Source organism: Micromys minutus, assembly GCF_963924665.1.
Source record: "Micromys minutus genome assembly, chromosome: 1".
NCBI lineage: Eukaryota > Metazoa > Chordata > Mammalia > Rodentia > Muridae > Micromys > Micromys minutus.
The window spans coordinates 98966684-98993534 of NC_137969.1; the positions used below are offsets into that span (position 1 = coordinate 98966684).

The 26851-nt window shown below is 46.1% G+C and overlaps 1 protein-coding gene across 1 annotated transcript in view; it reads right to left on the reverse strand.

The window, feature by feature from the left end:
• The window catches only part of PCBD2 (pterin-4 alpha-carbinolamine dehydratase 2), a 45397-nt gene extending 20091 nt beyond the window's left edge, over positions 1–25306 (reverse strand). Inside the window, exons 1-2 of the mRNA XM_080931506.1 lie at positions 25191–25306; positions 20591–20722 (exon numbers count right to left, since the gene is read on the reverse strand). Of these exons, the coding sequence (XP_080787632.1) occupies positions 20591–20722; positions 25191–25274 (216 nt within the window). The 5' untranslated portion in view covers positions 25275–25306. The remainder of the gene's footprint in view (positions 1–20590; positions 20723–25190) is intronic.
• Positions 25307–26851: the final 1545 nt, after the last annotated feature.

The window sequence follows — 26851 nt, forward strand, 5'->3', positions numbered from 1 at the left end:
AGATATGAAACTAGGCCTTACTTTATTAAAAAGCTTTAAAAAATTAAAGTTAAATAGTTTTCAGGGGGTGCAATGGCTTTCTTTTGCCACTTGTAATTTTATGAGTTAGTAATAAATGAGCCCAGCTACGTCAAAACAAATGGGAAATGGTTTAGGTTATAATACGGTATTTTAGAACCTGGCAATAAATTCCCTTTAATGGTATTCTAAATGTATACATATATATATTTAAAGTAATTAACATTTCCCAAGCATTTCGGGCTTCATCACCTTCCAACTCGATTCTGTCCCTCTGCTGCCACCTCAGTGTCAGCTTCCTAGGCTCCGTTCCCACTAACCCAAGGCAGAGACTGAGTCGCATTCTGCCTACCTCAGCCCCCAAACGATCCCATGCAGGACACAAACTGTCAAGCAATGCAGACATGTCTAGAGCCAGTGGGGTCGTGAAGGATGTCAGGGAAATGCGAACAGGCCTGCTGAGCCCACATCACAGGCAGACAGAAGACAGTTAGCAGAGAGAGCTCCCCGTGTCCCGGCTGCCATTTTGTAGTAAGAAAAGCACTTTCTGAAAACGAGGAGCCAGGAGCAGAGGGATGCTGGCCTCACTTCCGGCACCGAAGCTCACGGCCACAGTGAGAGAACTGGAAACACACTCCAAAAGCGCTCCAGAAAGACTGAGAGGCTGTGCTTTAGAGGCACAGAGAGGACAGGACTTCAGGCCACGAACCAAACCCTCACTCCACATCCACAGCGCTAAAACATCTCACGCAGAAACAGAATCGCCACTGACAATTTTTGGAAACAATAATTGCGTCCTGGGTCCCAGCTGGATAATTTTGTTCTACACCAAAAATAAGTCCCAAATCTCCAAACTGTGTCGTACCGCTGTCAGGACGTCGCTCCCTTCCAAACCCAATAAATGAAAGGCAGAAACGGGCAGAAGAAAGAGGATTAAATAACATACGTAAGATTGCTTGCCGTTTTATGAAAGACAAATGACTTACGCTCACATCCCACTGATAAACAGCCAGGCTGCCAGCAGCTCTCAGACAGATGTAACATTTTAACAAATGTGATTGTTTGTGAACGAAATAATTCTGATCAAAAACTTAATTGCAGTCAAAGTGAGCCCTGGGCTGTGTCACTGTAATCCGTTCTGACAGGAAGCAATGAGTGGAGATCCTACTGTGAGCGGGGCACATGTGAAAGGTCAGCACTGGCCTGGAACTTCAAAACGGTTAGCGTGTAAAACAGTGTGCATTAGAGCCCGGAACGGCTACCCACTGGATTAGCGGATGTCCGCTGTGCAGGTCTCATGTGCTTTTTAGCAGGTAATAGTTAATTGGTAAGGAGGCAACATACACTAACTTCCTTCTTTCCCTCTTCCTCTGTAGTACAGTCTTAGTAGAACGAAGTAACATTTTTTAAATAAAATTCATCTTTAATGATTTCCTAAACACTGGCTGTATCTAACGAATAAACATGTGTGGATAGAATGAATAAAAAAATTCTTATGTAATATGAATATATACAGACATATACATGAGTGAGTGTGTGTGTGTGTGTGTGTGTGTGTGTGTGTGTGTACATATACTTGTTTAGCCAACTATGACAGCCAATTTTTTTTCCAAGTAAGGATTTCATTAGAGAAAATATATACTTTGCTCATATACAATAATCCTAAAAGCCAATTATGGGACAGAATTTTGCATGGCTTAAAACAAAATTCTAAATAAAAATGCAGTTAATACCGCAGTTTTCATTTCCAACATGGAATGTTATTTATGAAAGAACCAAGCTAAATATTACCTTATAAGTCAATGCATGCACAAATGCTTTGTGACTATCCAGCGCTGTAAGCTGGTCTATTTAACTTTAAATTATAGTCACTTCCCAACATCTACACTACTTAAGGTAATGTAGCATTAACTTGTGGTAAAGGCAGTTACTGGGCATCGCAATGATTATTTTAAGTTTATCTCATTTCTGTATTGTGTGGAAATATAGGTCCACTTTAAAAAATAACCAGTTCTTCTAATGCTTTATTTCTGTTCTCAAAAAACAGTCCTCTAAAAGAGTATCTTAGGACAGATGCAGTTCCTGGGCAGTTTGTGCAGCTGAAGAGGTATGTCTTCAGTGACTTTGGGGTTTCTGCCCCAGCAGAACATCAAATAAAATCTTGGAAACAGAGGCATATCTTTGCTTCCAACTGCAACAGACAACCAAGAAGAAGATAGGAACTGGTCAGGGAGACAAGCCGTGGGTCCTGCTCCTTTCTGCTTTCAGTATAAACTGTGAAAACTTCAATGGATTTGGAAATGCCAGAGTCTACTTCCAACCCTGACTGTTCCTGCAAGTCTGTGATGCCCACAGTTACCATCCATGGCTCTGGTGTCTCTCAAGCATCTCCCAGGCTTCCAGCCCTGGGTCCCAGTGGCTGCCCCTTGAGGCCAGTGACAAAGAGTCCACAGAGAAAAAAGAGGCTGGAGAAGAAACAGACCAACAGGACAAAACAAGGATGTCTTATGTTTATCCATTCCCACCACCAATAACCACAGGGAGAATGACTCACAGCACCCAAGGAAATCATCTGATCCTGGGGACAAAAAGAGGTGCCATAATCCCCCCTAAAACGTCTCCGGGGTTCCAACTGGCCATCGATGATATTTTCTACTAAGTGATTACGTCTACCTGCTAATACACTAGATTACCATTTTACCCATGGTAATTATGGACAAATGACAAACTATCATTCCTCCTATGATAGTTCACATAATAATTTAATTTTTATTACATTCACTCAGTACACAAGCATTCAGGCATGTGTGTATGTGTGTGCCCTCATGCTCACCCATGTGTGCACCCAGGCTATAACTCACATAGAGATCACTGGACACGCTGTGAAAATCGGTTTTCTCCTTCTACCATGTGGGTACCAGAGATCAAACTCAGGCCCTCAGGTTCGGCAGCAAGTACCTCTCTACCCACTGAGCCATCTCACCAACCCTCATCAGAGTAAATTTAAATGCTGTTTCACTTCCTTGCTGAAACCAAGGCTCAAATAATAATAATAATAATAATAATAATAATAATAATACTTGCTTCTGAGGATTAGGGATGTAGCTCAGTGGTTAGAGTGCCTGCCTATCCTATGCCGTGGCCAGTAACAAAAACAAAAAACAAACAAACAACAACAAAACCCTTAAAATCTGGAACTAGAAAGATGGCTCAGCAGTTAAGAGCACTTACTGCTCTTTCAAGGGCTTGAATTTCGTTCCCAGAACACAGATGTTATGGCTCACCCATAACTAACTCCAGCTCCAAGGGCAATCTGCACACAGGTAGCACATACTTACATAGATACACGCGTGTAAATTTTGTCTTGTTTTCTAGACAGGGCTTCTCTCAGCCCTGCTGTCCTGGACTTGCTTTGTAGACCAGGCTGGATCCCCCTTCCTCCCAAGAGCTGGGATTCAAGGCACTCACTAACACCTGGCCATAAATATTTTTAAAAATCACTGTGTATGTGTTTGTTTTGTTTTTGAGACAGGGTTTCTTCATATAGCCCTAGCTGTACTGAATTTACTATACAGACCAGGCTGGCCTCCAACTCACAGACATCCTCCTGCCTGGGTGCTGGAGGGGTGTGTTTAAGGGAGCTGTGCCACCCCCACCTGGCTAATGAAACAAATCTTTAGAAACAACAAACTCTTCACTCCAGAACGCTTACTAACAGAGCTGTGGTTGCACACGTCTGTGATCCTGGCATTTCGAAGGCTGAGGCAGGCTGACTGTGAGTTCTAGGCCAGCCTTAGACACATAGTGACTCTGAGGCCAGCTTGCACCTACAGTGAGAAGCTGTCTCCTGGAGGGCAGGAAAAAGGGAAGAAAGGAGGAATTTAAAATGGACCAGCAGCTGGGCGTTGCGGGAAAGGGGGGCTTCTGTTATTTCAGCATTTGGGAGGAGAAATAGGAGGTTCCAGGCCAGCTAGGAATGCATCAGCCTACACCAGTGGTGTGATTTCAAAGACATCTCAGAAAAATGGGGTGTCTGCCCTCACCCCCTTCTTTCCTAAACTGCTAATACATAGGAAACTCCTGTCTCAAGAATACATAAAATGCTCTGGAGAAGCAGCTCAGTGGTTAAGAGCACTGCTCACTTTACAGAAGACCCCGGTTCTTTCCCAGCACCCACATGGCAGCTATAACTCCAGACCCAGGGGATGTGTCGCCCTCTTCTGATCCCTTCAGGCACTCGCTGGGCACACACATGGTGTACAGACACATGCACAGACAAAACACCCATGCACATAGCTGGGCACACACATGGTGTACAGACACATGCACAGACAAAACACCCATGCACATAAAATAAATAAGATTTAAAAATAAATAATGAACATTTTTAAGAAGGTCAACCCAGGTAGGAAGTACTTCCACGCTCCCTGTAATCAAAGCAAGTGTGTACACCCGGGGTCACGACCCTGTACTAAGAGGCTGCCCAAGGCCCAACCTCAGCACCAATTTGAACATTAGTCCTGTCTCATTCAGAAGGCAAGCAACTCCTAACCAAGAAAAAGACTTCTGTTTATTTCTTAACTGGTTTATGTTTTGCTTACATATTTTAAACTATAAAATGTCCAGAAGGTTGGCTTGAATGTTTAATTCAGTTCTGCGCTATGAACTAATTTTTACAAACACAAACATGTTCCCGGTTTTGTGTCAAGGAATCATTGGAAACGAGAAGAAGAAAAAAAAATCACCATTCACATCTAATTTGCAGAAACAGGCTTTCTGTAACTTGTAAATAATTTTGATTTATGTAGGATCAGTATTGTATTCATAAATGCTGGGAGGTGAAACAACCTGATACAATAGCACCCCAAACAATTTTATAACTGCAGGTGTGTAAACCAGGACATATGGACAAGACTCGATGGACAATGGGTAACAGAGCAGATTAGGAAGGAGCAGGGCAGACACCCCAGTTTTCTGAGATGTCTCTGGAACCACACCACTGGTGTAGGCGGATGCAGCTGAGTGATCCGGTTACATTTAAACAAGCCAACGCAGAGCGCTTCGTAATTTACAACAACCCAATCCCACCGCCGCTCTTTTGAGGTTAAACACTACTGACACGAGCTACACCTGAATCCAATCAGCGCAGAGACGTGGAGAAGAGTCACACGAAAGGACTAAATTTGTCACAAATGGGTCGGTTTCCGATCTTAATGTAGCCAGGTTGCTTCGCCCAACCTCCATTGAGCAAATCAACTTAATGGGCACTGGGGGTGCCGTAAAACTTAACAATGGACTGATTTTTAACTTTTAAAATATAGTTATGAAGCAAAACGTTGCATAGCTCCTACGATACTGGAAATCAAATTAAATCTAGATGCTTTTTAACAGTCCTGACAGATATAATCCTAGTTACCATGTAAATTTATGGTAAGCCGCTCTGATATTAGCCACAGGTGCTACTTTTAATATATGAGCCGCATCTGGCTGGGAATAGGATTTCTCAGAGGACTGAAAATGACCTCGCTATCAGACAATGGAGGGGGGAACAAGACCACTGTGGCATATAAAAAGCTGAAGATGTGGCTCACAGCTAAATGTCTCACATAAAACCCACTTTACCTCTGTCGTTCAGGTTAAAGGATATTAGGCTTTCAGTACTTAGGAGACATAGGTATATTTCAACAAAATGGCCGAAAGATTCAGAGTGTAAGACAGTTCTGCGGACTACGTATAATTCTAGTTTTCAAACCTTTGATCAGTGTTGGGAAAAAGTGATATACTGAGACTTGAAAATACATTTCTTTCATGATTTCCAAGCATGCAATGTGATCAGATCAGACACCACGGAGCATACCAAGGCAAGATGTCATAGTTACCGTGTCTATGGGCCCTGTGCAGTAGCTGGGTGCCAGTGCCCAGACAGCACTTCTGATGCCCTTTGTAAAGGCCACAGACATCACCAATATACCCAAGGAAACCCCCTTACTTGGCAAAACTGTTTCTTAAAAATCTCTCCAAGAGATCATTGTTCCAAGTTTAGGAACGCATAACATCACCCAGAGCCTAACGGGAAGGGAAAGCCGTGAGCCCTCCACCTACTGGACTCAGAGCTAAAAACACAGCTAAGCGGGGAACACAGAACCGTCTGCCTTCAGGAAATCCTTCCCCAAGCCCTACAAAGTCGTCATTCACCAGAGAACTGACACGTGTGGAAATGTGGCAGAGGATTTACAAATATTTAATTTCCCACGAAATAACTCTTCCCGAATTAAACAAGCCCTCTTTATCTGGGGGGAAAAAAACCTCTCAGAAAGAGAAAGCTTTCTGTGAAAATATCCCTTGGACCCTTGTGCTAAGCTGAGCCAACAGAACAGTAGCTACAAGCCCTACAGCGTGACATGCTCCTCCTGGTTTCTCAGGTAACTCCAAGGTTGCCATTTTTTTTTTTAAAAAGCTCTAACAGATCATTCCTATCTAGGTGATGATTTCTATTTACTTTTTCTTTTTTTAAAGCCCTGGCCTTGAATGTGCAATCCTGCCTCGGCCTCCTGAGTCCTGAAATTACACACCAGGCTTAATTTACTTCTTAACTGGATCCGAGCCTGACCTCCATGCAATGGGCACAACATCCTAAGAATGCAAGAGGGACATGGTCTGACTTGCTGAACAGACAGTGTATTACTATTTGGTCATTTGGAAAAGGAGGCTGGGAAAATGTCCACTGTGAGGATGGTTACTGTATGAAAGTACTGGCTAAGATAACTGTGACCTTCCAGTGTCATGAGATACTGTCTATCCTACCATTAAAAATCTTCAAGTGGATCCTGGCAAGGTGGTTCAGTGGTTAGGATTACTTGTTGCCCTTGCAGAACACCTGCAAGCCAGCCTTACTGGGCCATACGGTGACCCTGTCTCAAACAAAACAAAACAAAAATCATAAGAAAATACACAGAAAGTGCTCACAAAGTGAATGAAGCAACTGAGGCTTCTACAGCATGAACCCAGCATGCGAACAAGTGTATGCACACACACGCACACACACACACACACACACGCTAAAGTAGCAGAAGGGTTATTTTTATTTGATTCTTTCGTTCTCCAATTTTTAAGATGCATTATGCAGAGGGAAAAAAAATCATACTCGTGCAGCTAAACATACCATCCAAATGCACCATGATGGCTCCATTCCTGTAAGAGTCCTAGGTGATCTCTACGGGCACCAACAAACCACAAAGGCTAAACATTTCTGTTTAAAGCTCACAGTTTTAAACAAACAGAAAGGGGAAGAAATACAAACTTGCAAATGCACGCTGTATAGTTACAGTTTAAGACATTCAAAATAAGACGGCCTTCTCCTCTACATGTCGGCATCCACAGCCGTGTGCTCGGTGATTTAGGAAGCTGCAGTGTTATCCAGGCTTCATGGTGCATGCCTGGGCTCCCGGCACATGAGAGATGGAAGCAGAAGGATCAGGAATTCAAGGTCAGCCTTGGCCACATGGTGAATGCCCACCAGAATCCTCAGAGTAGATTACATGAGTTGCTGTCCTCCAACACACACACAGAAATTGGAGTTTTTACTTCTCCGTGGCCTTCCGTTTCTTCTAATGAAGCAGCTTCTTGCTGCTCTTCCCCTCCAAACAGAAGCGGAGCTCAAATGTGCAGAAGATCCAGGACTGATAACCAATGACAAGAACTATAAGTTAATGTTTTCTAGGCCCGGCATCGGGAACCAGGTACCAGATGTCAGGTCAAATTCCTCCCAGAAGCCGACCGACAGGAAAACTGGCTGCCTTTTCCTTCCAAATACATAAAGACCACCAGCTCCTGTGGGCAGAGACACTCAATTCTTAATGTTGGGTTTGTGCTTTCTAAGATAAGACATCCCTGGACAAAGTCACCTGTCTCTGGGTTACACTACAGGTTTCTCAGAACATAGATGAAAAGTTGTCCCTGGCTACAGTGTCTGGATTGGTTAAAACCCACATTCCACTTCCTCCGTAAATGAGCCAACCCTTAGCTCCTCTAACTTTTCCACAACTAGCAATATGGGATTCTAGGAGCCAACCTTAAGAGACTGTTAGCTACTCATCATGAGCTACAGAATAATATAAAATACTTGTGGGCCTTTAACACTTACTATCCATAAAATACTGTGACTCTCAGGCTAGGGCCACATCAGTAGATTAAAATGCTTGCCTTGTAAGCATGAAGACCAAGCTTGATCCCCAGAACCCACATTTAAAATAGCTCAGTGTGGTGGTAGGAGTGTGTGAGCTCAGGACTGGGGAGGTGGGACAGGCAGGGATCTGGGGCTTGCTGGCTGGCTCAGCCCAACTGGGAGATGCCAGCCTACTGAGAGACCCTGTCTCAAGACCTACGGAGATGATTTTCTATGGGATGACACCCGAGGCTGACCTCTGGCCCCACAGGCCTTTGTGCACATGGACGAGAGCATGGTCAAAGATCTCTAATATATATCTCACGTAAACATTGTTTTCTATCACCTCTGATTGGTTAAGAGAGAGCTGCTCAGCCAATTAGCTGGGCAGAAGACAATAGGACAGGATTTCTGATCCAAGCCAGGGGGTCTGGGAGAGAACGTCAGAGGACCACCGGGTCAGGGTAAAGGGAGAAGGACAAAGAGAAAGGTATAGAGAGACCATTGGGATGGATCAGGAGGATTCGCCATGAGGTCGGTGTGAGAGAGCAACCATGAGGACAGGACACACGTGGACCAGAGTAAGCCAGGGCAGGAGTGGACAGCAAGCAAAGGGGCATTTGGCTGGTGTCGGCAGCCTAGTTGGGTTAGAATAGCTCAGCACCTGCCCCGCTTAGTGACAGCCAGTTGTTCATAAAAATAGCAAGTCTGTCTGCCTTTATTCAGGAGCGAAAATAGGCTAGAGTGGGCGCAGAAACATCCTGCGCTATTTAGGAGTTAAGAGGGGGCGTAAGAAAGCCCCTCTGAGAGTTACTTTTACACCCACGCCCCTATGACTCTTTACCCTCACAAATAACGGATCTGGCTGTTTGGGTTAAATAATGCATCATAGAGAGTCGCTAGAAGCTGGAGGCAACAGCACACATCTGTAGTCCGAAGCACTAGGAGACCTGAGATTCTGCTTGAGCCTAGGAGTTAAGACCGGCCTGAGCAATGTAGTAAGAGTCTTGTCTCAAAAATCAAACAAAAACCTTAAAAATAATTGCTAAATAGAAACGCGTACTTTTTAACAGAATAAACCCAGAGCTACTAAGCAACATCCATAGCACTTTAATTTTTACTCTGAGATAGGATTTTGCTAAGTTGCTCAGGTTGGCCTTGAACTTGTGACCCTCCTGCTGCAGCCTCCTTAAGTTGCTGGAATTATAAAAATGTATCACCAGCCCCAGCTATCTCATGTACTATCTTCTCTACAGAACACCAGCCAAGTTACTGATTTATTTTACTCTATGCATATGTGAATGTGTATGTGTGTGTGCGTGCACGTGCAGATGTGTGCAGACGTCTAAGAAGGCCAGAAGAAGACAGCAAGCCGATCCCCTGGAGTTACAGGAAGTTGTGAGACCTCATGTTGGAGCTGGAACCAAACCCAGGTCTTCTGCAAAAGCAGTAAATGTTCTTAATGTTGAGCCACCTCTCCAGAACCAAACTAGCCAAGTTATGATGGATGGATGGACAGATGATTGGGCAGATGGACTATATATATACACATACCAAGAGTCCTGGACTATTGGTCATAGGAAGGAAGGAAAGAATGAACGAATGAATGAATGAATGAATCTTAAAGAGCCAAAGAGAGAAGGAGAGATGATGGCTCTGCAGTTGAAAACACAGAGGTTCTGAGTTCAATTCCCAGCAACCACAAGGTGGCTCACAACCATCTGTAATGGGATTGACGCCCTCTTCTGGCATACAGGTGCACATGCAGAGAGTGCACGGACAAACATATATTATGAGTCGGTGAGCTGTGTGGGATGAGAAATGAATGCCTACTGGTTAGCTGATAAACAGCCCTGTGTCAGCCTCCAGCATGGTGCTTTCTAGGGTCTTGGAAGAATAAAGCATGAGCCCACAGATCACCAATATTCACTACAGACTGGGGCTGTAGTTATGGGTGGATGAGGTTGTGGAGCCAATACACTGAGTAACTGAAAGGCATCCACTCTGTTCAGAGAAGTCCCTTGCAGGACTTCCGATCACTGCCCACACCACCACAGAGCCACTTCGCAGCCAGGAGAATCTGTCACTCTCAGAAACCATCTGTCATTAGGAACAGGTAGACAGGGAAAGTCCCAAGTGAGATTTTTAAGAGACAAAAAGGAGAAAAAGGTTAGGCTCACTGGGGATTAATGGCACTGACCTTAATGAACCAAACCAAAGTACCTCATGCCTACAAATACACCCAGGTAACACTGGGTTCAGTGGGAGACACACACACAAGCCTCTGAATCCAAGGTACCCAGATCCTAACAGAGAGATCCAAGCTGTACTTACTCGCATCCTCCTGTCCCCATGCTTTGTCACCCTGGCAAAGCACGTCACCCTGGCAAAGTCCTGGTCCCCTCATTTTTAGCTCTGACTTCCAAGAGTCAACACCAAAGCACCAAGATGCAAATGCTTAAGCCTCAAAATGAGGTAAAAAAAAGACATCAACATGGAAGACAACTCAAGGACTAAAGCCTGAAAGGAGAAAGAGACAACAGGCTCCAAGGATCCAGAGAAGCAGATGTGCTCCACGCCGGCTCATGGCTGCCCTCAGGCCCACCCACCCTACACCGTCTTTGGTGGTTAGTTTTTGTGTCTCTTTCTCACGTTGCTCTTTGCTTAATCATTATGTTGTGAAGGTTGGCACATGCCGTCAGAGAGCATCTTCGCGGAGATGTCTCTTTATTCCCATGTCTGTGTGTGTGCCACCATGGGTGGGTTCTAAGAGTAAAAAGCCTCGTGAACTTCCAGTTCACTGAGCCTCGGGCTTGTGGTTCAGGATGTGAACCCTCAGCTTCCTGCTTCTCTGACTGCTAACACGCCTTCCTCACCACTGCAGCCTCTCCCTCCAGAACCATAAGCCAAAATAAACTCTTCCTTCCGTAAGTTGCCTTTGGCCCTGGCGACTCATGACAGCAACAGAAAAGTGACCGATACACATGGGTTCCAGGGAACCAAAGTCATATGGCAGCCTTTGACAATTACATTGCCTTGAAATCACAATATAACCGGATTTCATGTTGGCCTGAAATCTGAAGCAATTCTGTTGAATCTGAATTCAGTCACCACATAGTGGAAGGACAGAACCAATTCGAGCAGATTAACCTCTGACCTCCACACATGTGCAGTGGCAGGCCACACCCACACAGGCCCAAACCAATACGTGCAATTAAAAGAAAAATTTCAATTCTCAACAATCCTGAGTCCCAAGACTGCTAGGATTTTGTGTGTGTGCCACCACATCTGGTTGCTTCCTCCCTTCTTTTGGATCATTGTCTTCTTCTAGATTCTGGAATATGATATGAACCCATTTTCTCTCTCTTAAGTCTCCCTGGGTCTCCTGCAAGCACCTGGCAGTGAATGGTCACAGTCCCAAGATCCCCTCAAACACTACAGTTCCTCCCTGGACGGGGCCACCTTTTACCCTGGCTTTTTCCCACATGCCTGAGACTTCCCTATGATCTATGACCCAGACCTCATCTGAGTTCCGATCTCAGATATAAAACCGTGTTTACAGAGCTGGCACCTGGACATCTTACAGCAGCTTCTACCTAACAATGTCCAAACCAGGAAGCATGATCGCTCGCTGGACCCAGCCCTATCCGGTTCTTTCCCCAGCTCAGAAGACACATCTGCAGTGATCTGGTTCCTCCAGGTCAGGTCTGAACTCTGAACGTCATCCCTGATGCTCTCTGTTCCTCTCCTCTCCTTCCCAGAGAAACTTGGGGGTTCTCCTTAGTTTTTTTTTTTTTTTTTTTTTTTTCTTTTTTATTACTCACTTTATTTACTTCACATTCATTTCTTTATCTACATGGTTTTGGGGCACAAGCTCTTGTGTAGCTCAGGCTGGCCTCAAACTGTCAGTGTAGGTAAGGCTGACCTTGAACTCCAGTCCCCTGCCTCCACCTCCCAAAAGCTGCAGTTCCAGGTACCTGCAACCATGCCTAGCTACACTGTCCCTCTCTGTTACATCTAATGTAAGTGACTTGCTAGTTGTTTACCATGGGGTATGGAAGAGGATTCTAGAAGTGGGAGAATGTGCTCAGATGTGGACAGATGCCAGTGGGTGGGGCGGGGACCAGAGAAAGACCAGCCCCAATACAAGGAACACAACCCAGTTCCCGAACATCATTAACTTCCTGTGGCCTCTACAGACCACATGACCCTGAACAGAGAGGACAACCAAGGGACATCACAGATAGCAATTCTAATCTCTAGATAGAGGAGCTCCTTGCAGGGTTTCATGAGCACAGTAGGGTCAGAGCAGGTCCATGGGCAGTTTTAGAAATCTCTGAGAAGAAGAAATATACCCAGGAAGAAACAATAGGAAGGCACTGGGGCTTTTTAAGCAGACACTAGACACTGCACTGTGGCATTTAGGCTGCGTAAATACTTGGGGAGCCTCTAGGGGAGACTAAATCAAAGCTTCTGCTGTGACAGCAGGTGGCAGGGACACCCACTGCAGGAGCACAATCCTGAGGAGGACGGGGCAGTCCCTGGTGTCTTCCGCTCTGACCTGGCATGTGAAACCGGTGGTGCTGAGGAGAATTACCAGCAGAACCAAATGAAAAGCAACAAGAGTCCGCTCTAGTCACCCCAAGCTCAAAGCAGTGGGAAACAGTGCCCGCAAGGCTCCGCTGCCACCTGGAGCCCAGCACACTGAGCTGGTCTCAGGGTCCTCAAATTCTCCCTGCCCTTACCAATCCATCCTTTCTGTCCTCGAACTCCACTCCCACAGGCACATCTTGGGGTACCCTCCTCAGCTTGCCAGAGTCCCATGCAGACCCCACCAACCAGCCTGAAAGGGCATAGCAGAAGGAAGAGAACCCAGGACAGTCAAAGCTCAAAGCCAGGAAGAACCTTCCTTCCTGCCCACACTAGAAGACCAAGGCAGTGACCAGCCATGACCCAACCTACTGGAATGCAGACCCAGTTGGTGCGACTGTACCAACACCCTGTCTCCATGTTCTGACACACATGAACCCACATTTCTGTCACAGTTGTGAGGCACCAGAATTCCACACAGACACACAGACAGCCCGGGGGAAGGCAAAACCCAAATCCTGAGGAAGCCGCGTGAAAGGCCTCCTTCCAACTGCTGTCGGCAGCTGTTGCCGGCCCGTAGTTCCTAACTCATTCTCAGTATAGTTAAGCAGTTCCAGCAACGCCGTCTGAAAACAAACACCTACATAATTCCCTAATTCCTGAGCATGATTTTCTTGTCAGTTAAACTTAAAGCAAGCCACTCTTGCCCACTTTACCCTGGTAACCTCCACTCAAGGACTGTACCCTAAACGCCACACTTGGGCTTTGTACTAATGAAGGCAATTTACAGATGTGAAATTTATGTCGATGAGCTCCACGATGATTTTTTTTTTTATTTGATAATTATTAGGGCATTTCTAGAAGAAGGTCTGCGGATAGCGACAGGGTTGGAACTCGAGGTGCCTTCCAGGCGGCATGGACATTGTCTGTGAAGAGCAATAAAGAAGCAACAAAAACATTAACCACAGCAGAATCATCTGCAAAGCATAAATCTGAAATGCCGTTCTCGGCGGCTCAGATTGCTTTTTTATTCCTCACACACCTGATTTTACACCATCTGCAAGAGGGCAAGACAAAGACTGTTGAGGAAATGATATTTCTTGGCTGTCTGACTTTTATAAAATGCTCAGGCTAATTTCTGTAAACATAAGATTTACTACTCGAGCAAGAAAAAGTGATAGAGTTAAAAGTCCATTTTTATTAAAGGGCAGCGTGGTGACCACAGCAGTTTTTACACTGTGTGGCATCACAGTTACCTTGCTGACACCTGGTTTACATTTACCCCCGTCTAGTCTGTGGGCTTTCCTAATACACCTGTTAGATGGCTCGAACAGCAGAATCAAGAGCCCAGACACAACACAACTTCCCTTTCTCAGCGGACAGCAACACCAGCATTCCCGCCACGGCTTGGCAGCATCGGACAGGCCCTGAAACTTCAGGGGAGGGTGTCCAGTGTGAGCAGCAACAAATAACTTCCATCAGCTTCCTGAGTTTGGGGTAACGCTGGCTAGAATATGACCATCTCTATTCTCCAGGGAAAACTCAGCCTTTATTCTTCAAAGACTTCTTTACTTTTAGATAAAGTGTGGGTGTCCGTATGTGGATAAGTATGCACGTGAGTGCTGATGTCTGTGGAGGCCAGAAGAGGGCATGAGATGCCCTGGAGCTAGAGTTACAGGCGCCTGTGAGCTGCCCCATGTACTCCTAAAGTCCCCAAAGGACACTTCCCTGCTTCTGTTCTACTATGGTCACAAAGGCCATCACTGGGCACCTTAAACAGAAGTACTGTCTGGGACAATCATGAACCTTCAGCTTATCCTGTCAGAAATACAAACACCAGCCTATACTTTCAAACAAAGTGACACTGTCTACCCACACGGGAACAGCATCTCTGTAGCTGGGGGCAGAAGACGGGGTAGAGAGGGGCTACTGTCAGCATCAGATATTCTCTCAGGGGTAATAACAGACTCGCACCTTTGGTGTGCACAATAAGGAATAAACAGCGAGTGTGTCCCACTAATGTACAGCTGAGGACCAGGACTCCCGTCGGCCTTTCTTCTGGTGTCAGGAGGCTGCTGAGGTCACCAAGGAGTTCAGAACGTTAACCTTAAGCCTGCTACCAATTCTTCAGCACAATTTTTTTTAGTTATTTTATTTTTATGTGTATGAGTATTTTGCCTACTACATATAGGTCTATACACCACATGCAGGCCTGGTGTCTACAGAAGCCAGATGATGGCACTGGAACTCCTGGAACTGGAGTTACAGATGGCTATGAACCACTACGTAGATGACGAACCTGGTCCTCGAGAAGAGCAGCCAGTGCTCTCAGCCACTGAGCCATCTCTGCAGCAAACGCTTCAATGCACATCTTTAAAAAGAAAGGAGGCCATTCTAATGTTCAGCTACGCTTATAAGCTGTCTTTTTGGCCCAGCAAGAGACACATGTTACAATCCTCCAAACCACCGCTGGGTACCCAAAACACCCCCACCACAGAGAGCCTGCCTGGCTCATGGCACCCCTCCCCCACCCCTCAACAGCTCCAGCAATCTCTCAAAGGCCACAGAGGTCAGTTCAAGGAATAGGTCAAAAAGAAATAAAGCTCACCCCTTGCCTTGCAGAAGGTATTATCCCAGCTACTGGGTCAGACAACATAAAAGTATCCCCTTTGGAAAGGAAAGCTGGGACCAGCCAGTTTACACCAATCTCAGGGAGCCAAGGGCTATGGCTGGAAGGCCACTAAGAAGCAGTGATGAAGAGGCGTGGGACCTCATCCAGGAACTCAGCTGCTCACAAAGCGTGGGGTCCCCATTTCTCCAGCAAGAAACCCCACAGAGCCTCCACCTGAAGCCCTCACAGGCCCAAAGGCACCAAGACTAGTGCAGTGCCGCTTGCCCAGTGATGACACTGAGTGTGCTCCTTCGCTGCAGACCCCAACTGCTGGCACTGAAACCTCACAGGCTGCACTTGTAAAACTTAAGATGTCCTCCTTTTCAGAGTTTCCTGTCACCCCATCATACACAACACAGTTTCACGATCTGGAACATACACCTACATTTCTAGGTGACGTTTCTGTTCCTTCAACCCTCTGCAGGTGACAAATGCCCAACAAGTTTATGTTGGTTACAGCTTCTCCCTCCTTGTGTCTACATGAGCAGAAAATCCTTTGGAAGCGCCAGCCCCACCCTCTCTGGATCCAAGCACTCTGAACATGGCAACTCCTGGCCTCGAGACCAAACTGTGTCAGAGTGTCGCTTTCCAGCACCATCAAACTACCATGATGCACTACAGAGCTGGCAAAGCACACCAGAGGCAGGCAGAACAAAGATGGATACCTGTGGCCACTTCACCAACTATACCAGAGAAGCCAGGGATTTCTCCCATTTACAATCAGCAAGTATTTATACCCATTTAAAATATCAAATGAATTTAGATTATATGGAACTAACCACCTTTTAGAATAAAACCTCTCAGAGGAAATAAGATCAAATGTATTCTGCTGGCTACTTATTATAACAAAGCCTAGAAGAGCCCTAAGCTTAGCAGAACAGGCTTTTATCCGAGGCAAGATCACTTGAAGGCGCTCTGAAAACGGGTAGCTCATTTTCCGCAACAATAAATGAAACAAAGAACAAAGCCTGTGATACCATTTGACACACACTAATAAGCAAGCCACTTAAAATCTGTAACCCTCAACCAAGTGTAATCCTGAAAGGCTTCATTTTATTTATTGTTTGCAGACACAGTCCCATGTCATCCCGGCTGGTCTTGATCCTTCGGCTTCCAGCTCCCAACTCCTGGGGTTACAGACTACACCGCTGCACCTGGCTAAAAGGCGTCATGTGGATCTGCAGAGATGGTTCAGCAGTTGAGAGCACGGGTGGTTCTTGCAGAGAACCCAGGTTCAATTCTCAGCACTACAGAGAAGCTAACAACCATCTGTAACTCGAGTTCCAGGGGTTCCATTGCCCCCTTCTGGCCTCTGTGGGCCAGAATGCACATAGAAGTGTAGTACCCAGACATACACACAGCCAAAACACTCATGCATATAAAATAAAAATAAATCTCTTTTTTACAAGACTTCACATCATAAAATGAAAAAGACTACTCAAAGAACCAAAAAATGGCTGGGCATAAGTGTCACACAACTGTAATCCTAAAGTCTGTGCATCTGGCATTAGACAGAGGATCCAAAGTCTGAGATTAGCCTAAGTTACCTGTTGAGATCCTGCCTAAAGAGATATAGATCTAGATATAGACCTAGATATAGATATAAATAGATATAATAATGAATTGTTAAAAATGTAAACGGGTGGGGCGGCCTCAAGAGACGGCTCAGCAGTTAAGAGCACCGACTGCTCTTCCAAGGTCCTGAGTTCAAATCCCAGCAACCACATGGTGGCTCACAACCATCTGTAGTGGGATCTGATGCCCTCTTCTGGTGTGTCTGATGGCAGCTACAGAGCTACAGTGTACCTATATGTAATAAATAAATAAATCTTAAAAAAAAAAGAAAGAAAAAGAGCACTTGCTGCTCTTCCAGAGGACTTGAGTTCCTAAACCTTACATCAGAGTTCCAGATAGATACACACACACACACACAATTTTAAAAACAAGTCATTTTTTAAATCAGATGTATTTAAAGATATTTAACAGTATATGCAGTCACCACACTGTACATTAGAGCTGCAGACAAAGACCGCACAGCAATGAGGAGGGATGTTCTGGTGGAAGCGTCTACATTCCTATTGTCTTATTAGCCCTTTACACTAGTCCTAAAATTCCAAAGTGCCCTTCCAGGCCCAATGGCCCATGGTTTAATCTCAGCACTCAGGAGGCAGAAACAGGTGGATCTCTATGACTTCTAGGCCAGCCAAGACTAAACAGCAAGACTTTGTCTCAAACAAAACAAAACCAAGAAAAACCTAGAACAAAACAGAAGTGGTTTTCTGCCCCGGAGGAAGGTAAGTGAGGGACTGTCAGCTCTGTGGTGGCGCCAACTCACTCTTGAGCTGGAAACAGGGGGAAGACAGCTACTGAGCCAGGAGCCAAGAGCCAAGAGGCAGCCTGGGACTAACCAGGCCTCAGTGCTCTCTTTTTGCCTTGTGTATTCTTTTTAAATATTTTTCAAGTGTGTGTGTGTGTGTGTGTGTGTGTGTGTGTGTGTGTGCGCGGTGCACTATGGGGGTGCAAGTGTGCAGGCCAGGAGACAACTTTAGGGAGCCAATTCTCTTCTTCCAGCATGAGGGTCATGGGGACTGAACTCCGGTCATCAGGCTTAGCAGCAAGGGCTCTTACCTGCTGAGCCATCTCACCTGCCCATGTTTCGTATTATTCTCTGAGTCAGAGACCCTCTTCACAGACCTAGCTGATGCCACACTGGTAGTCTCCCTGCCTTGGTCTCCTAAGGTATCACAAGGTCTCTGGGTGTGCACACCACAGCAGCCGCTACTCCCCTTCTGAACATAACAGCAACTAGGCCATCCTGGGGCCATCATGAGTTAGGAAAAGCAGAAGACCATGATGCTCTCTGCCCACAGACATGAAAGGGGTCAGTGCCACACACTCCAAGTCCTAGCTTACCAGCTAATGCCTTTCTCCATTTAGCCCAATCTTCTTTGTATAGTCTCCCTGAAGGTGAGATTCATAAACGGATGAATCACAAACCTGCCCTTTCCCTGACAACACCAAGTGAGGACAAAGCTGGTTCCTCAGAATGTTCCAGATCTATTAGTGCAAGACAAACTTCACCACCAGGACTTTAATGCTCTTCCTAAGAGACTGCGCACAGTGTGTCCTCTCCCTCTCAGCGACAATGAGCAGCAGGGCCTACCCTGTTAGTTCCAGGTTTGTTCTGGTTGTGTGTGGGTAGGGTCAGCTGGTCACAACACCAGTGCCACCTCAGGCCACTCTCTAGGTAGAAGTTACAGAGCCTGCTGGGACGCGAGTCCCAGATGTAATGCTGATGCTGGTTCCCCTTCCTAAAAGCTGAAGGAAAAGGCCTAGGCTGTGAACCATGACAGTTGAGAGATGACACAATGAATCCAAGACGCCCTACACAGCTTCCTCCCCCCAGCCCCCGCCCAGGTTTCAGTGTGCTAGAGGACAGACTCGGGGCAGGGCCCAAGGCAGGACCACTCGAGTACTTTAAGCCAGGTGTTCAAGCCCAATAAATTAGCCCAGGTTTAAAGGAGTCAAGCTGTACACATGTAAGAATTTTAATAAGCTTGGAAAAGGCTACCTGGAGCTATGTACAGCTTACTGTACCAGTGAGGCTCTCTGCCACCAGCCAGTGTGCTAAACCCCTGACAAGAGCTGCAGAACTCGTGAGGCGGCAGGAACAGGGGAGTCGGTTTGGTCCATGCTTTCGCAGGAGTTGGGGACTTGCAGCAAGCGGCTGCTGACCAGGGGACAGGAAAACAGAACAGGGCAGGCAACTCAGTAGAGCCAAGGGTATTCATTCACCAGAAAAACATGCCGAGGGTTCCTGGTGGGAATACGGTGCTCACACACCCTTGTAGAAACCAGCAAGCACTGTAATCAATGTCTACACGGTAATCAACACCTGTTTGTGCTCAGAACCAAGTTACGCACAATGGAGAGCTAAGCAAACATGGTCTCTGACTTCTAGATGCCAACACCTAACATAAATAAAAACAATAAATCTGTCCAAAGGATTACTAAAGTAACTGAGCAAACATGAGCCAGTCAAAAGCAATGACCTCACACAGAAGCGGTGAAGTAATCACGAAGGGTAAGTCATGGGAGACGACTCTCTGAACAGGGTGGGGCCCACACAGAACAGTTACCTGTGAAGGTTGAGTCTCCAAGGGGGAGATCAGAGTTTGAGGAAATGATCACGGGCTGGATAGCAGGCCAGAGGGGTGGGAAGTGAGGTGCAGCTTAGGAGAGAATTTAGAGGCACAAATACAAGGAAACTTATTTTAAGTGCCCTGAAAAAGTAGAGACAGCAAGGAGGTTATGTCTCTCAGCCAGCTTTATCCACGCACCCTTCTAGTATACAGGGAAACATTCATATCCTTATTTACCACTATTTAAAATTCAGGATAGACTAAATATCTTCCCCATCGCAAAATCAAAGCTATAGCAGCTTCAAAATCTGATATCCACTCATCTCATTCTGTCTGTCTCCTCCCCACCATCTCTCTGTCTCTCCCTGTCTCTGTCTGTCTGTCTCCCCCCGCCGTGTGTGTGTGTGTGTGTGTGTGTGTGTGTGTGTGTGTGTGTGTGTGTGTGTTTTGGATAAAGTCTTGCAATTCGGATCAGGCTAGAACACACTATGTAGTCCAGGTTAACCCTGAATTCATAATCCTGTCTCACTTTCCCAAGTGCTGGGATTACAAATATACACCAGGGCTGGAGAGATGGCTCAGTGGTTAAGAGCACTGACTGACTGCTCGTCCAGAGGTCCTGAGTTCAATTCCCAGCATCCACATGGTGGCTCATAACCATTTGTCATGGGATCTGATTCCCTCTTCTGGTGCGTCTGAAGGCAGCTACAGTGTACTTATATACATAAAATAAATAAACAATTTTAAATGTTTAATTAAATACACACACACACACACCACCACCACCACCACCACCACCACCATACAGTATTGATTTTCTAAGTAACACAAACTCTTGCCCAGAGCCAGAAGTGCCCAAGTCAACAGAGATGGTCTCTATCATTAACTCATAAGGAAGAGAGGGTATGGATCCTAATCCACATGTGACCAGACAGGCAGGAGTCACAGAAACAGTGACAGGACATGCAGCCAGAACCTGGTACATCAGTAATTCACAGGAATTACCTGATTGAAACTTTTGAAGGAGAACTCTTTGTAGATGGCGTCTCTCTCGCTCAATTCCGACCACCCTGCTGCTTTCAAGCCAGGAATAAGTTGGTTCCTCTCCTCTGCCGTCAACCACTGTGCATCTGAGGACTAGGAAGAAAACATATTTCCTGTCTGAAGGGGTAGGCACTTAGTCAACCTCTTTCCATAAACGTATACCTCATTAGGAAGAGATGCAGGGGAAAAGTGTCAAGGGAAACAAATTCTACCCATCTCTCATTCCTTTCTTCTCAAGATAGGCAAGCTGTGTAGGTCGTACAGAAGATGGCTGGTATCCTGTCTCCTACTCAAGACTCCACAATTCAGCAACTCTGGTTTATTACAGATATGACTAAGCCTTCCACTGGCCTTCCTAGATGCCACGAAATTCCAGGATGCACAAAAGAGGCAAACAGCTTTTTAAGGAAGCTGCTGGTGGGACTCTTAACTCCTCACCTTTGCTCTTAGAATGGACTTCCAGCACCTTCCGTCTCTACAGCTCACTCACATGGTGAGCTACTTAGCATGCAGTGGTGGTTTGAACAGGAATGACCCCATAGACTCATGTATTTGAATGCTTCTCCCATAGGGAGTTGGCACCATTAGAAGGTGTGGTCTTGTTGGAGGAAGTGTGTCACTGTGGGGGCAGGCTTTGAGGTCTCATATGCTACATCTAGTTGGCTTATAGTCTCCTTCTGCTGCCTGCAGACCAAGATATAGACTCCCAGCTCCTCCAGTACCATATCTGCCTGCACGCCACCATGTTTCCCTCCCTGAGGATAATGGACTAAACCTCTGAAACTGTAAGCCAGCCCCAATCAAACTCTGTCTTTTATAAGCATTGCCATGGACACGGGGTCTCTTCACAGCATCAGAACCCTAACTAAGACAGATGTCTATTCTCTTTCATATATAATGAAAGCCCTTCTATAGAGGGGGTACCAAGCATACATTTCCATGGAATTTTGTATAACAGCCTCTGGAGTCCACAGGCAAAAAAAAAAAAAAAAAAAAGCCTATTAAAAGCACCAGTAAAACAAACCCTCTTTGTGTGTCACTGAACCACCCAGCGCATCCACAGTACCTGTGTGCATTGTCCACTCATACCTGCTCTCCGGGTGGTAGTCACAACTCAACCCTTTGGCCATTCAACCCTTGCCTTTCTTTGCTAACTGAAAACACTGAACACCGTGGACACCTTTCTATAAACTGTGAACGCAGCTTCTCATTCCAACTTAAAGTCCCATGGCCCCCTCCTGCCTCATCTCCTTGCAAGGTGGCTGCAGGCTCCAATGGGACACTCCCATCAAGACTCTGCCTGCAAGGACAGAGCTAATGTTGAAGAGCCTGGGGGTGAAGACCCTGGGGGTGAAGGCAGAGAGCATCATACTCCAGATTCTAAACATGACGCTGCAACTCACTCCTACTTCTGGACTCCTCACACTTTTTCTCACAGACATTAAGACCGTCAAAAAGGCACAAACATGTTCCCCTTTGACAACTTGTCCTGTGAAGAGCGGAAAAGATGTCCCTGCGCCTGTTTTCTAGTTCGTTCTCGGTAAAACAGCAGCTACTTCCTCCCAATACAAAGGGAAGAATGACAATGGATGGAAACATTCAAAGGCCTGGAATCCAGAATAGGCGTTTAATGTTAAAAGTTAATGGCCATGCAGGTTGGTGCACGCCTTTAATCCAAGCACTCAGAAGAAAGAGTCTGGTGGACCTCTGAGTTTGAGACCAGCCTGGTCTACAGATCAAATTCCAGGACAGCCAGGGCTACACAGAGAAATCATGTCTCCACAAAAAGGAGGGAGGGGTAGTTCTGAAATCTGTCTCTCTCCTTGTGTCTCTGACTCTCTGTCTCTCTCTGTTTCTGTGTATCTCTATCTCTGTGTTTCTGTCTTTGTATGTGTGTCTCTATCTCTGTCTTCCTCTCTCCCTCTCATGGGGGGGCATGCGGGCGATGGTGGTAAGTTCTCACTAGCCCAGGCCTCGCCCTGCCTCAGTCTCCTCAGCGCTGGGATCACAGATATACAGAACCAAACCCACTGAGTTCTGATATTTTCCACACAGGGGTCGACTATAGGAAACAATCTCGCCTGTCTAACAAACACCTAAAGACTTTAAGTCCACTCAGAGCATTTCAGGAAAGAAACAACTGTTAGTTTTTCTGGCTCACACTATGGGCTCTGCCGTAGTCATCCAGAGGCTGTAGAAGGCGCTGTTTTTCTCTGGAGCTAGGCTATCCACAACCTTACGGAGACCAAAGTATGCAGGCTAGCTCATACAGGATGTCCACCCAACAACAGGGATTGTAGAAAGGACTGAAATGGAGATGCTTCAACTACAGAACTCCAAGGGCACTGCAAAGACATGCCTTCGGCAGAACCCTTTGGGTTTTTTTTTTTTTTTTTTATTGTTTTATTTTCTAAAGATCTAATTATTTCTATTTTATGTGTTTTGCCTGGGCACACATATGCACTGTGTGCATGTATGTTGCTGACAGAGGCCAGAAGGAGCCATCAGAGTCCCCGGTACTGAAGCTACAGATGGTTGGGAGCCACCATGTGGGTGCTAGAATGGAACCCAGGTCCTCTGCAAGAGCAGCTGGTGCTCTTGACTGCTAGGCCATCTTTCCAGCCTTCCTAACAGCCGAGGCGCGTTTTTCATAGATGTGGAGGGGGTGCAAAGAGCCACGGGGGCTGGATAGTGTAAGCAGTTAGCTCTCTAACTTTTTACTGTGGGATGCTAACTTTGGCCTCTCTGGGTTCCAGGGTCCTTCCATCTATACAGGGTTTGACAGGATCAAAATGCCAAGGAATGTTTGGTTTGGTTTGCTTTTTGTTTTGTTTTGTTGTTTTTCAAGACAGGGTTTCTCCTCATAGTACAGGCTGTCCTGGAACTCTGTATAGACCAGGCTGGCCTTGAACTCACAAATCCACCTGCTTCTGCCCTCCTGAATGCTGGGATTAATTAATATGCGTCCATCTGCAATTTTTGGTTTTTGAAAGACTTAAAGAGATCTTTCACTAAGCATAGTGATGTGTGCCTTAACCTCAGTGCTGGGGGGGCAGAGGCAGGTGGATCTCTGTGTTTAAGGCCAGCCTGGTCTACATCCCTATTATAAGGTGAAAGGAAAGATGGGTGAGGGAGGGAGGAAAGGCTGAAAGGAGGGTGTGAGAGATCTTAAATGTGATGGTGCCCAACACAGACTCTGGCACATGGTAGCCATTCAAATCAAATCTGTTTACTCATTCCTTCCCAGACACCATAATTTTATATGATCACCAGCTCCTTGGCCAGGAGCATGCCCTGAAATATACCTAGGCGGCAGCAATCACACTGTGTAGAAATTTAAGCTGGTTTACATGTTAAAGAAATTTCACATCGAGGGTGGTGGCACATGCTTGTACTCTCAGTACTTCAGAGGTGAAAGCAGGAATGTATCTGAGTTCAAAGTCAGCCTCAGCTACATGAAACTTATCCACTAAAGACAAAGCAAAATGAAGTTTAATTGCTTCTTTTATTGGAAGAAAGGGACCAGGGAGGAAAGAGAGTGGAGTTTAGTGTACCTGAATACATCTGTATGGAATTTTATTTTAATTAAATTCGTTTGTGAAATGTTAACCAAATGCAATGACTAGTCCTGGATTACACCAGAAAAAAAATTTTTTTTCCCTAAAGTCATTAGTCAAAAACAGTGGACATTATCAGCCTGATTTTCTGATAATGATAATAATTTTCAACAATTCTACTGTGCAATATAAGAAAAATTGTTTACTTCTGTAAATTCATTATAGAAATTTTACAGGAAAATAAATCATGTCTAACGTTTCATAAAAAACGTTATCAAATGGGCTCTAAAGAGAGCCTGTAAATGAAAGGGCGAGCTTCAAGCTACATTTTCCACTAGATGGAGCTGCGTGTTCAAAAACTCACCCTCGGTTTCCTCTCCCTCCCCTCCACCCCTCACACCCTCAATGCAGTCCCCTTTTGAAGGGTCTCACAGCACTCCTCCACTGCTGCACAGTAATCCTCCTGCCTCAGCCTCGCTAGATGCAGAATTCCAGGTCCCAACGCAAAGCCAAAATTTGAAAGTATTAAGTAAGAAACCTAAATGTCCCCATTTAAAAGTGGTGAGAAAAATCGATGAGCCTTTTAAAAACAGGGAAAGGGGAGGTGGAGAGGCTACTAATTCTTCCTAAAGCCCCCTGACCCAAGACAACACGGTTAGCCAGTCACTTCGGAGGCCTCCCCAGGACCGCTCTCAGCACACAGAATGGTCACCGCCCATCATTGGCTTCAAGACTCATTTTCACATTTAGATTCCCCCCAACCCCCGCGATATTGTTTCCCGGTGAGCAAGCTCCAAAACTAAGGCGGAAGCTGGGGTGTTCTGTTTTGTTTGAGGCAGGGTCCGCTACGGAGCCCTGGCTGACCTCGAACTCACGAAGGTCCCCCAGCTTGTCCCCCTCTGCCCCCGCGCGGGGGAAATGCGGCGTGGGAGCGGCGGGTCTGCGCGCGCAGCCGCCCCCACCCAGCCGAAGGAAGGCCCGGTGTCCGCGCGGGCCGCACTCACCATGGCCGCTCGGCACGCGCCCCGGCTGCGCAGCACCGCCAGCCAGCGCCCCGCGCCGCGCGCTCCCACCGCCGCCGCTGCCATGGCCCGGGGCTGCCCGGCGCGCTGCCTGACGCGGCGCAGGCACCGAAGGCCCCCGAGCGGGATGGCCGCCGCGCCCGCGGGGACTCGCTGCAGTCCGAGCGCCGGCCGTGTGACGAGCATCCGCGCTGAGCTCGCCCCTCACTACCTCTCGGCCATGCCGCTGCACAAGTGCATCACCGGAGACCCAACCCGGGACGAGTGGGGACAACTATTTTCTCACCTGCCATATGTGTGCATATTGGTCTTTATTATTCTTTTGCCATATTTTTTTCTTGCGATGTAAATGACAATGAATTTCATTTTAAAACCCAAGCCACCATGCACACCTCTGTTAGATTTTCAAAATCAGCACATTAGTATCGCCAACTTGCAAGACATAGTGGCACACACCTTTAATCCCAGAATTCTAGAGCTGCAGGCCAGCCTGGGATACATAGCAAGACCCCATCTTTAAAAAAAAAAAAATCAGTATTTTCTTGTTTTTATCTATTTTACAGAGAATTTAGCAAAGGGATATATTACAGAGCTCATTTAAGATTGGTTTCACAGTTGCTAGCAGTATTAAATCCCAAGTGGACCTAGAAAAAAATAGAGCCTCAAAATAACCTAAAGTTTAGACTTTTGTCCGATTAACAAAATGTAACAATCTGGAAGAGCAACATTCGGGGTAATCTGAGGGTGGGGTCAGGCAGCACTGATTTAGAATAACTTGGGTATCAGCGTGGATTTCTTTAGTCTCGTGCCTGTGGATCAGGTGCTGGGGTAAAATTAAAAGTCTTATTATTTCTAGTATTTACACCAAATGTTTATAATCATGGAAAATAGTCTTGAAATGTGTATATTAAAGTGAGGATTCTTCCAGGACCTGTGGTACTCACCTGGAATCTCAGCTTTCAGGACAGACATGAGGATCTGAGGTTGGAGGTCAGCCTGGGCTACACACTGGAAGAGGAGGGAGAGCAAAGCTTAGAACTGAAAACCAATCCGTAGGCAAGTTAAAGTGTTGGGGCGCCATGTTCCCGCCTCGGCCTCGTGGCCACTGAAACCATAGCTTCCCAAATCTAGCCAAAGCCGCAAGTGAAGGATGGGTGTGGCAGAGGTCTAAAGCACTGGATGAAATGGACTGTAACTAGTCAAGCCAGGCACAGTGGCGGTCCCCTCTAGCTCCAGCACTCACTCAGGAGGCGGACACAGGGGAATCTCTGAGTTTCAGGCCAGCCAAGGCTGCCTAACGAGACCCAAAAACCACAAAGCATAATTTACCATCAGGCAATTGGTGCTCACGTCCGAATTTAAAGAACAGTTTGTCAAGAGGTTTGTATAAACAATACGTTGTCTCAATAAGATTTTCTGGTTTTGATAAATGTATGGAGTATGTTATAGTGTACACTTAGAGGTCAGAGGGCAACTTTCAGGAGTCAGTTCTTTCCTCCCACAGGAACTGAACTTGGGTCTTCATGAACACTTGGTGGTAAGCACCTTTATCTGCTAAGCCATCTCAGCAGCCCATGTTGTCTCCTTTCTAAATGTGTCCTAAACTAGAGCAGACTCAACCTCCAGGCAAGAACAGAATTTTA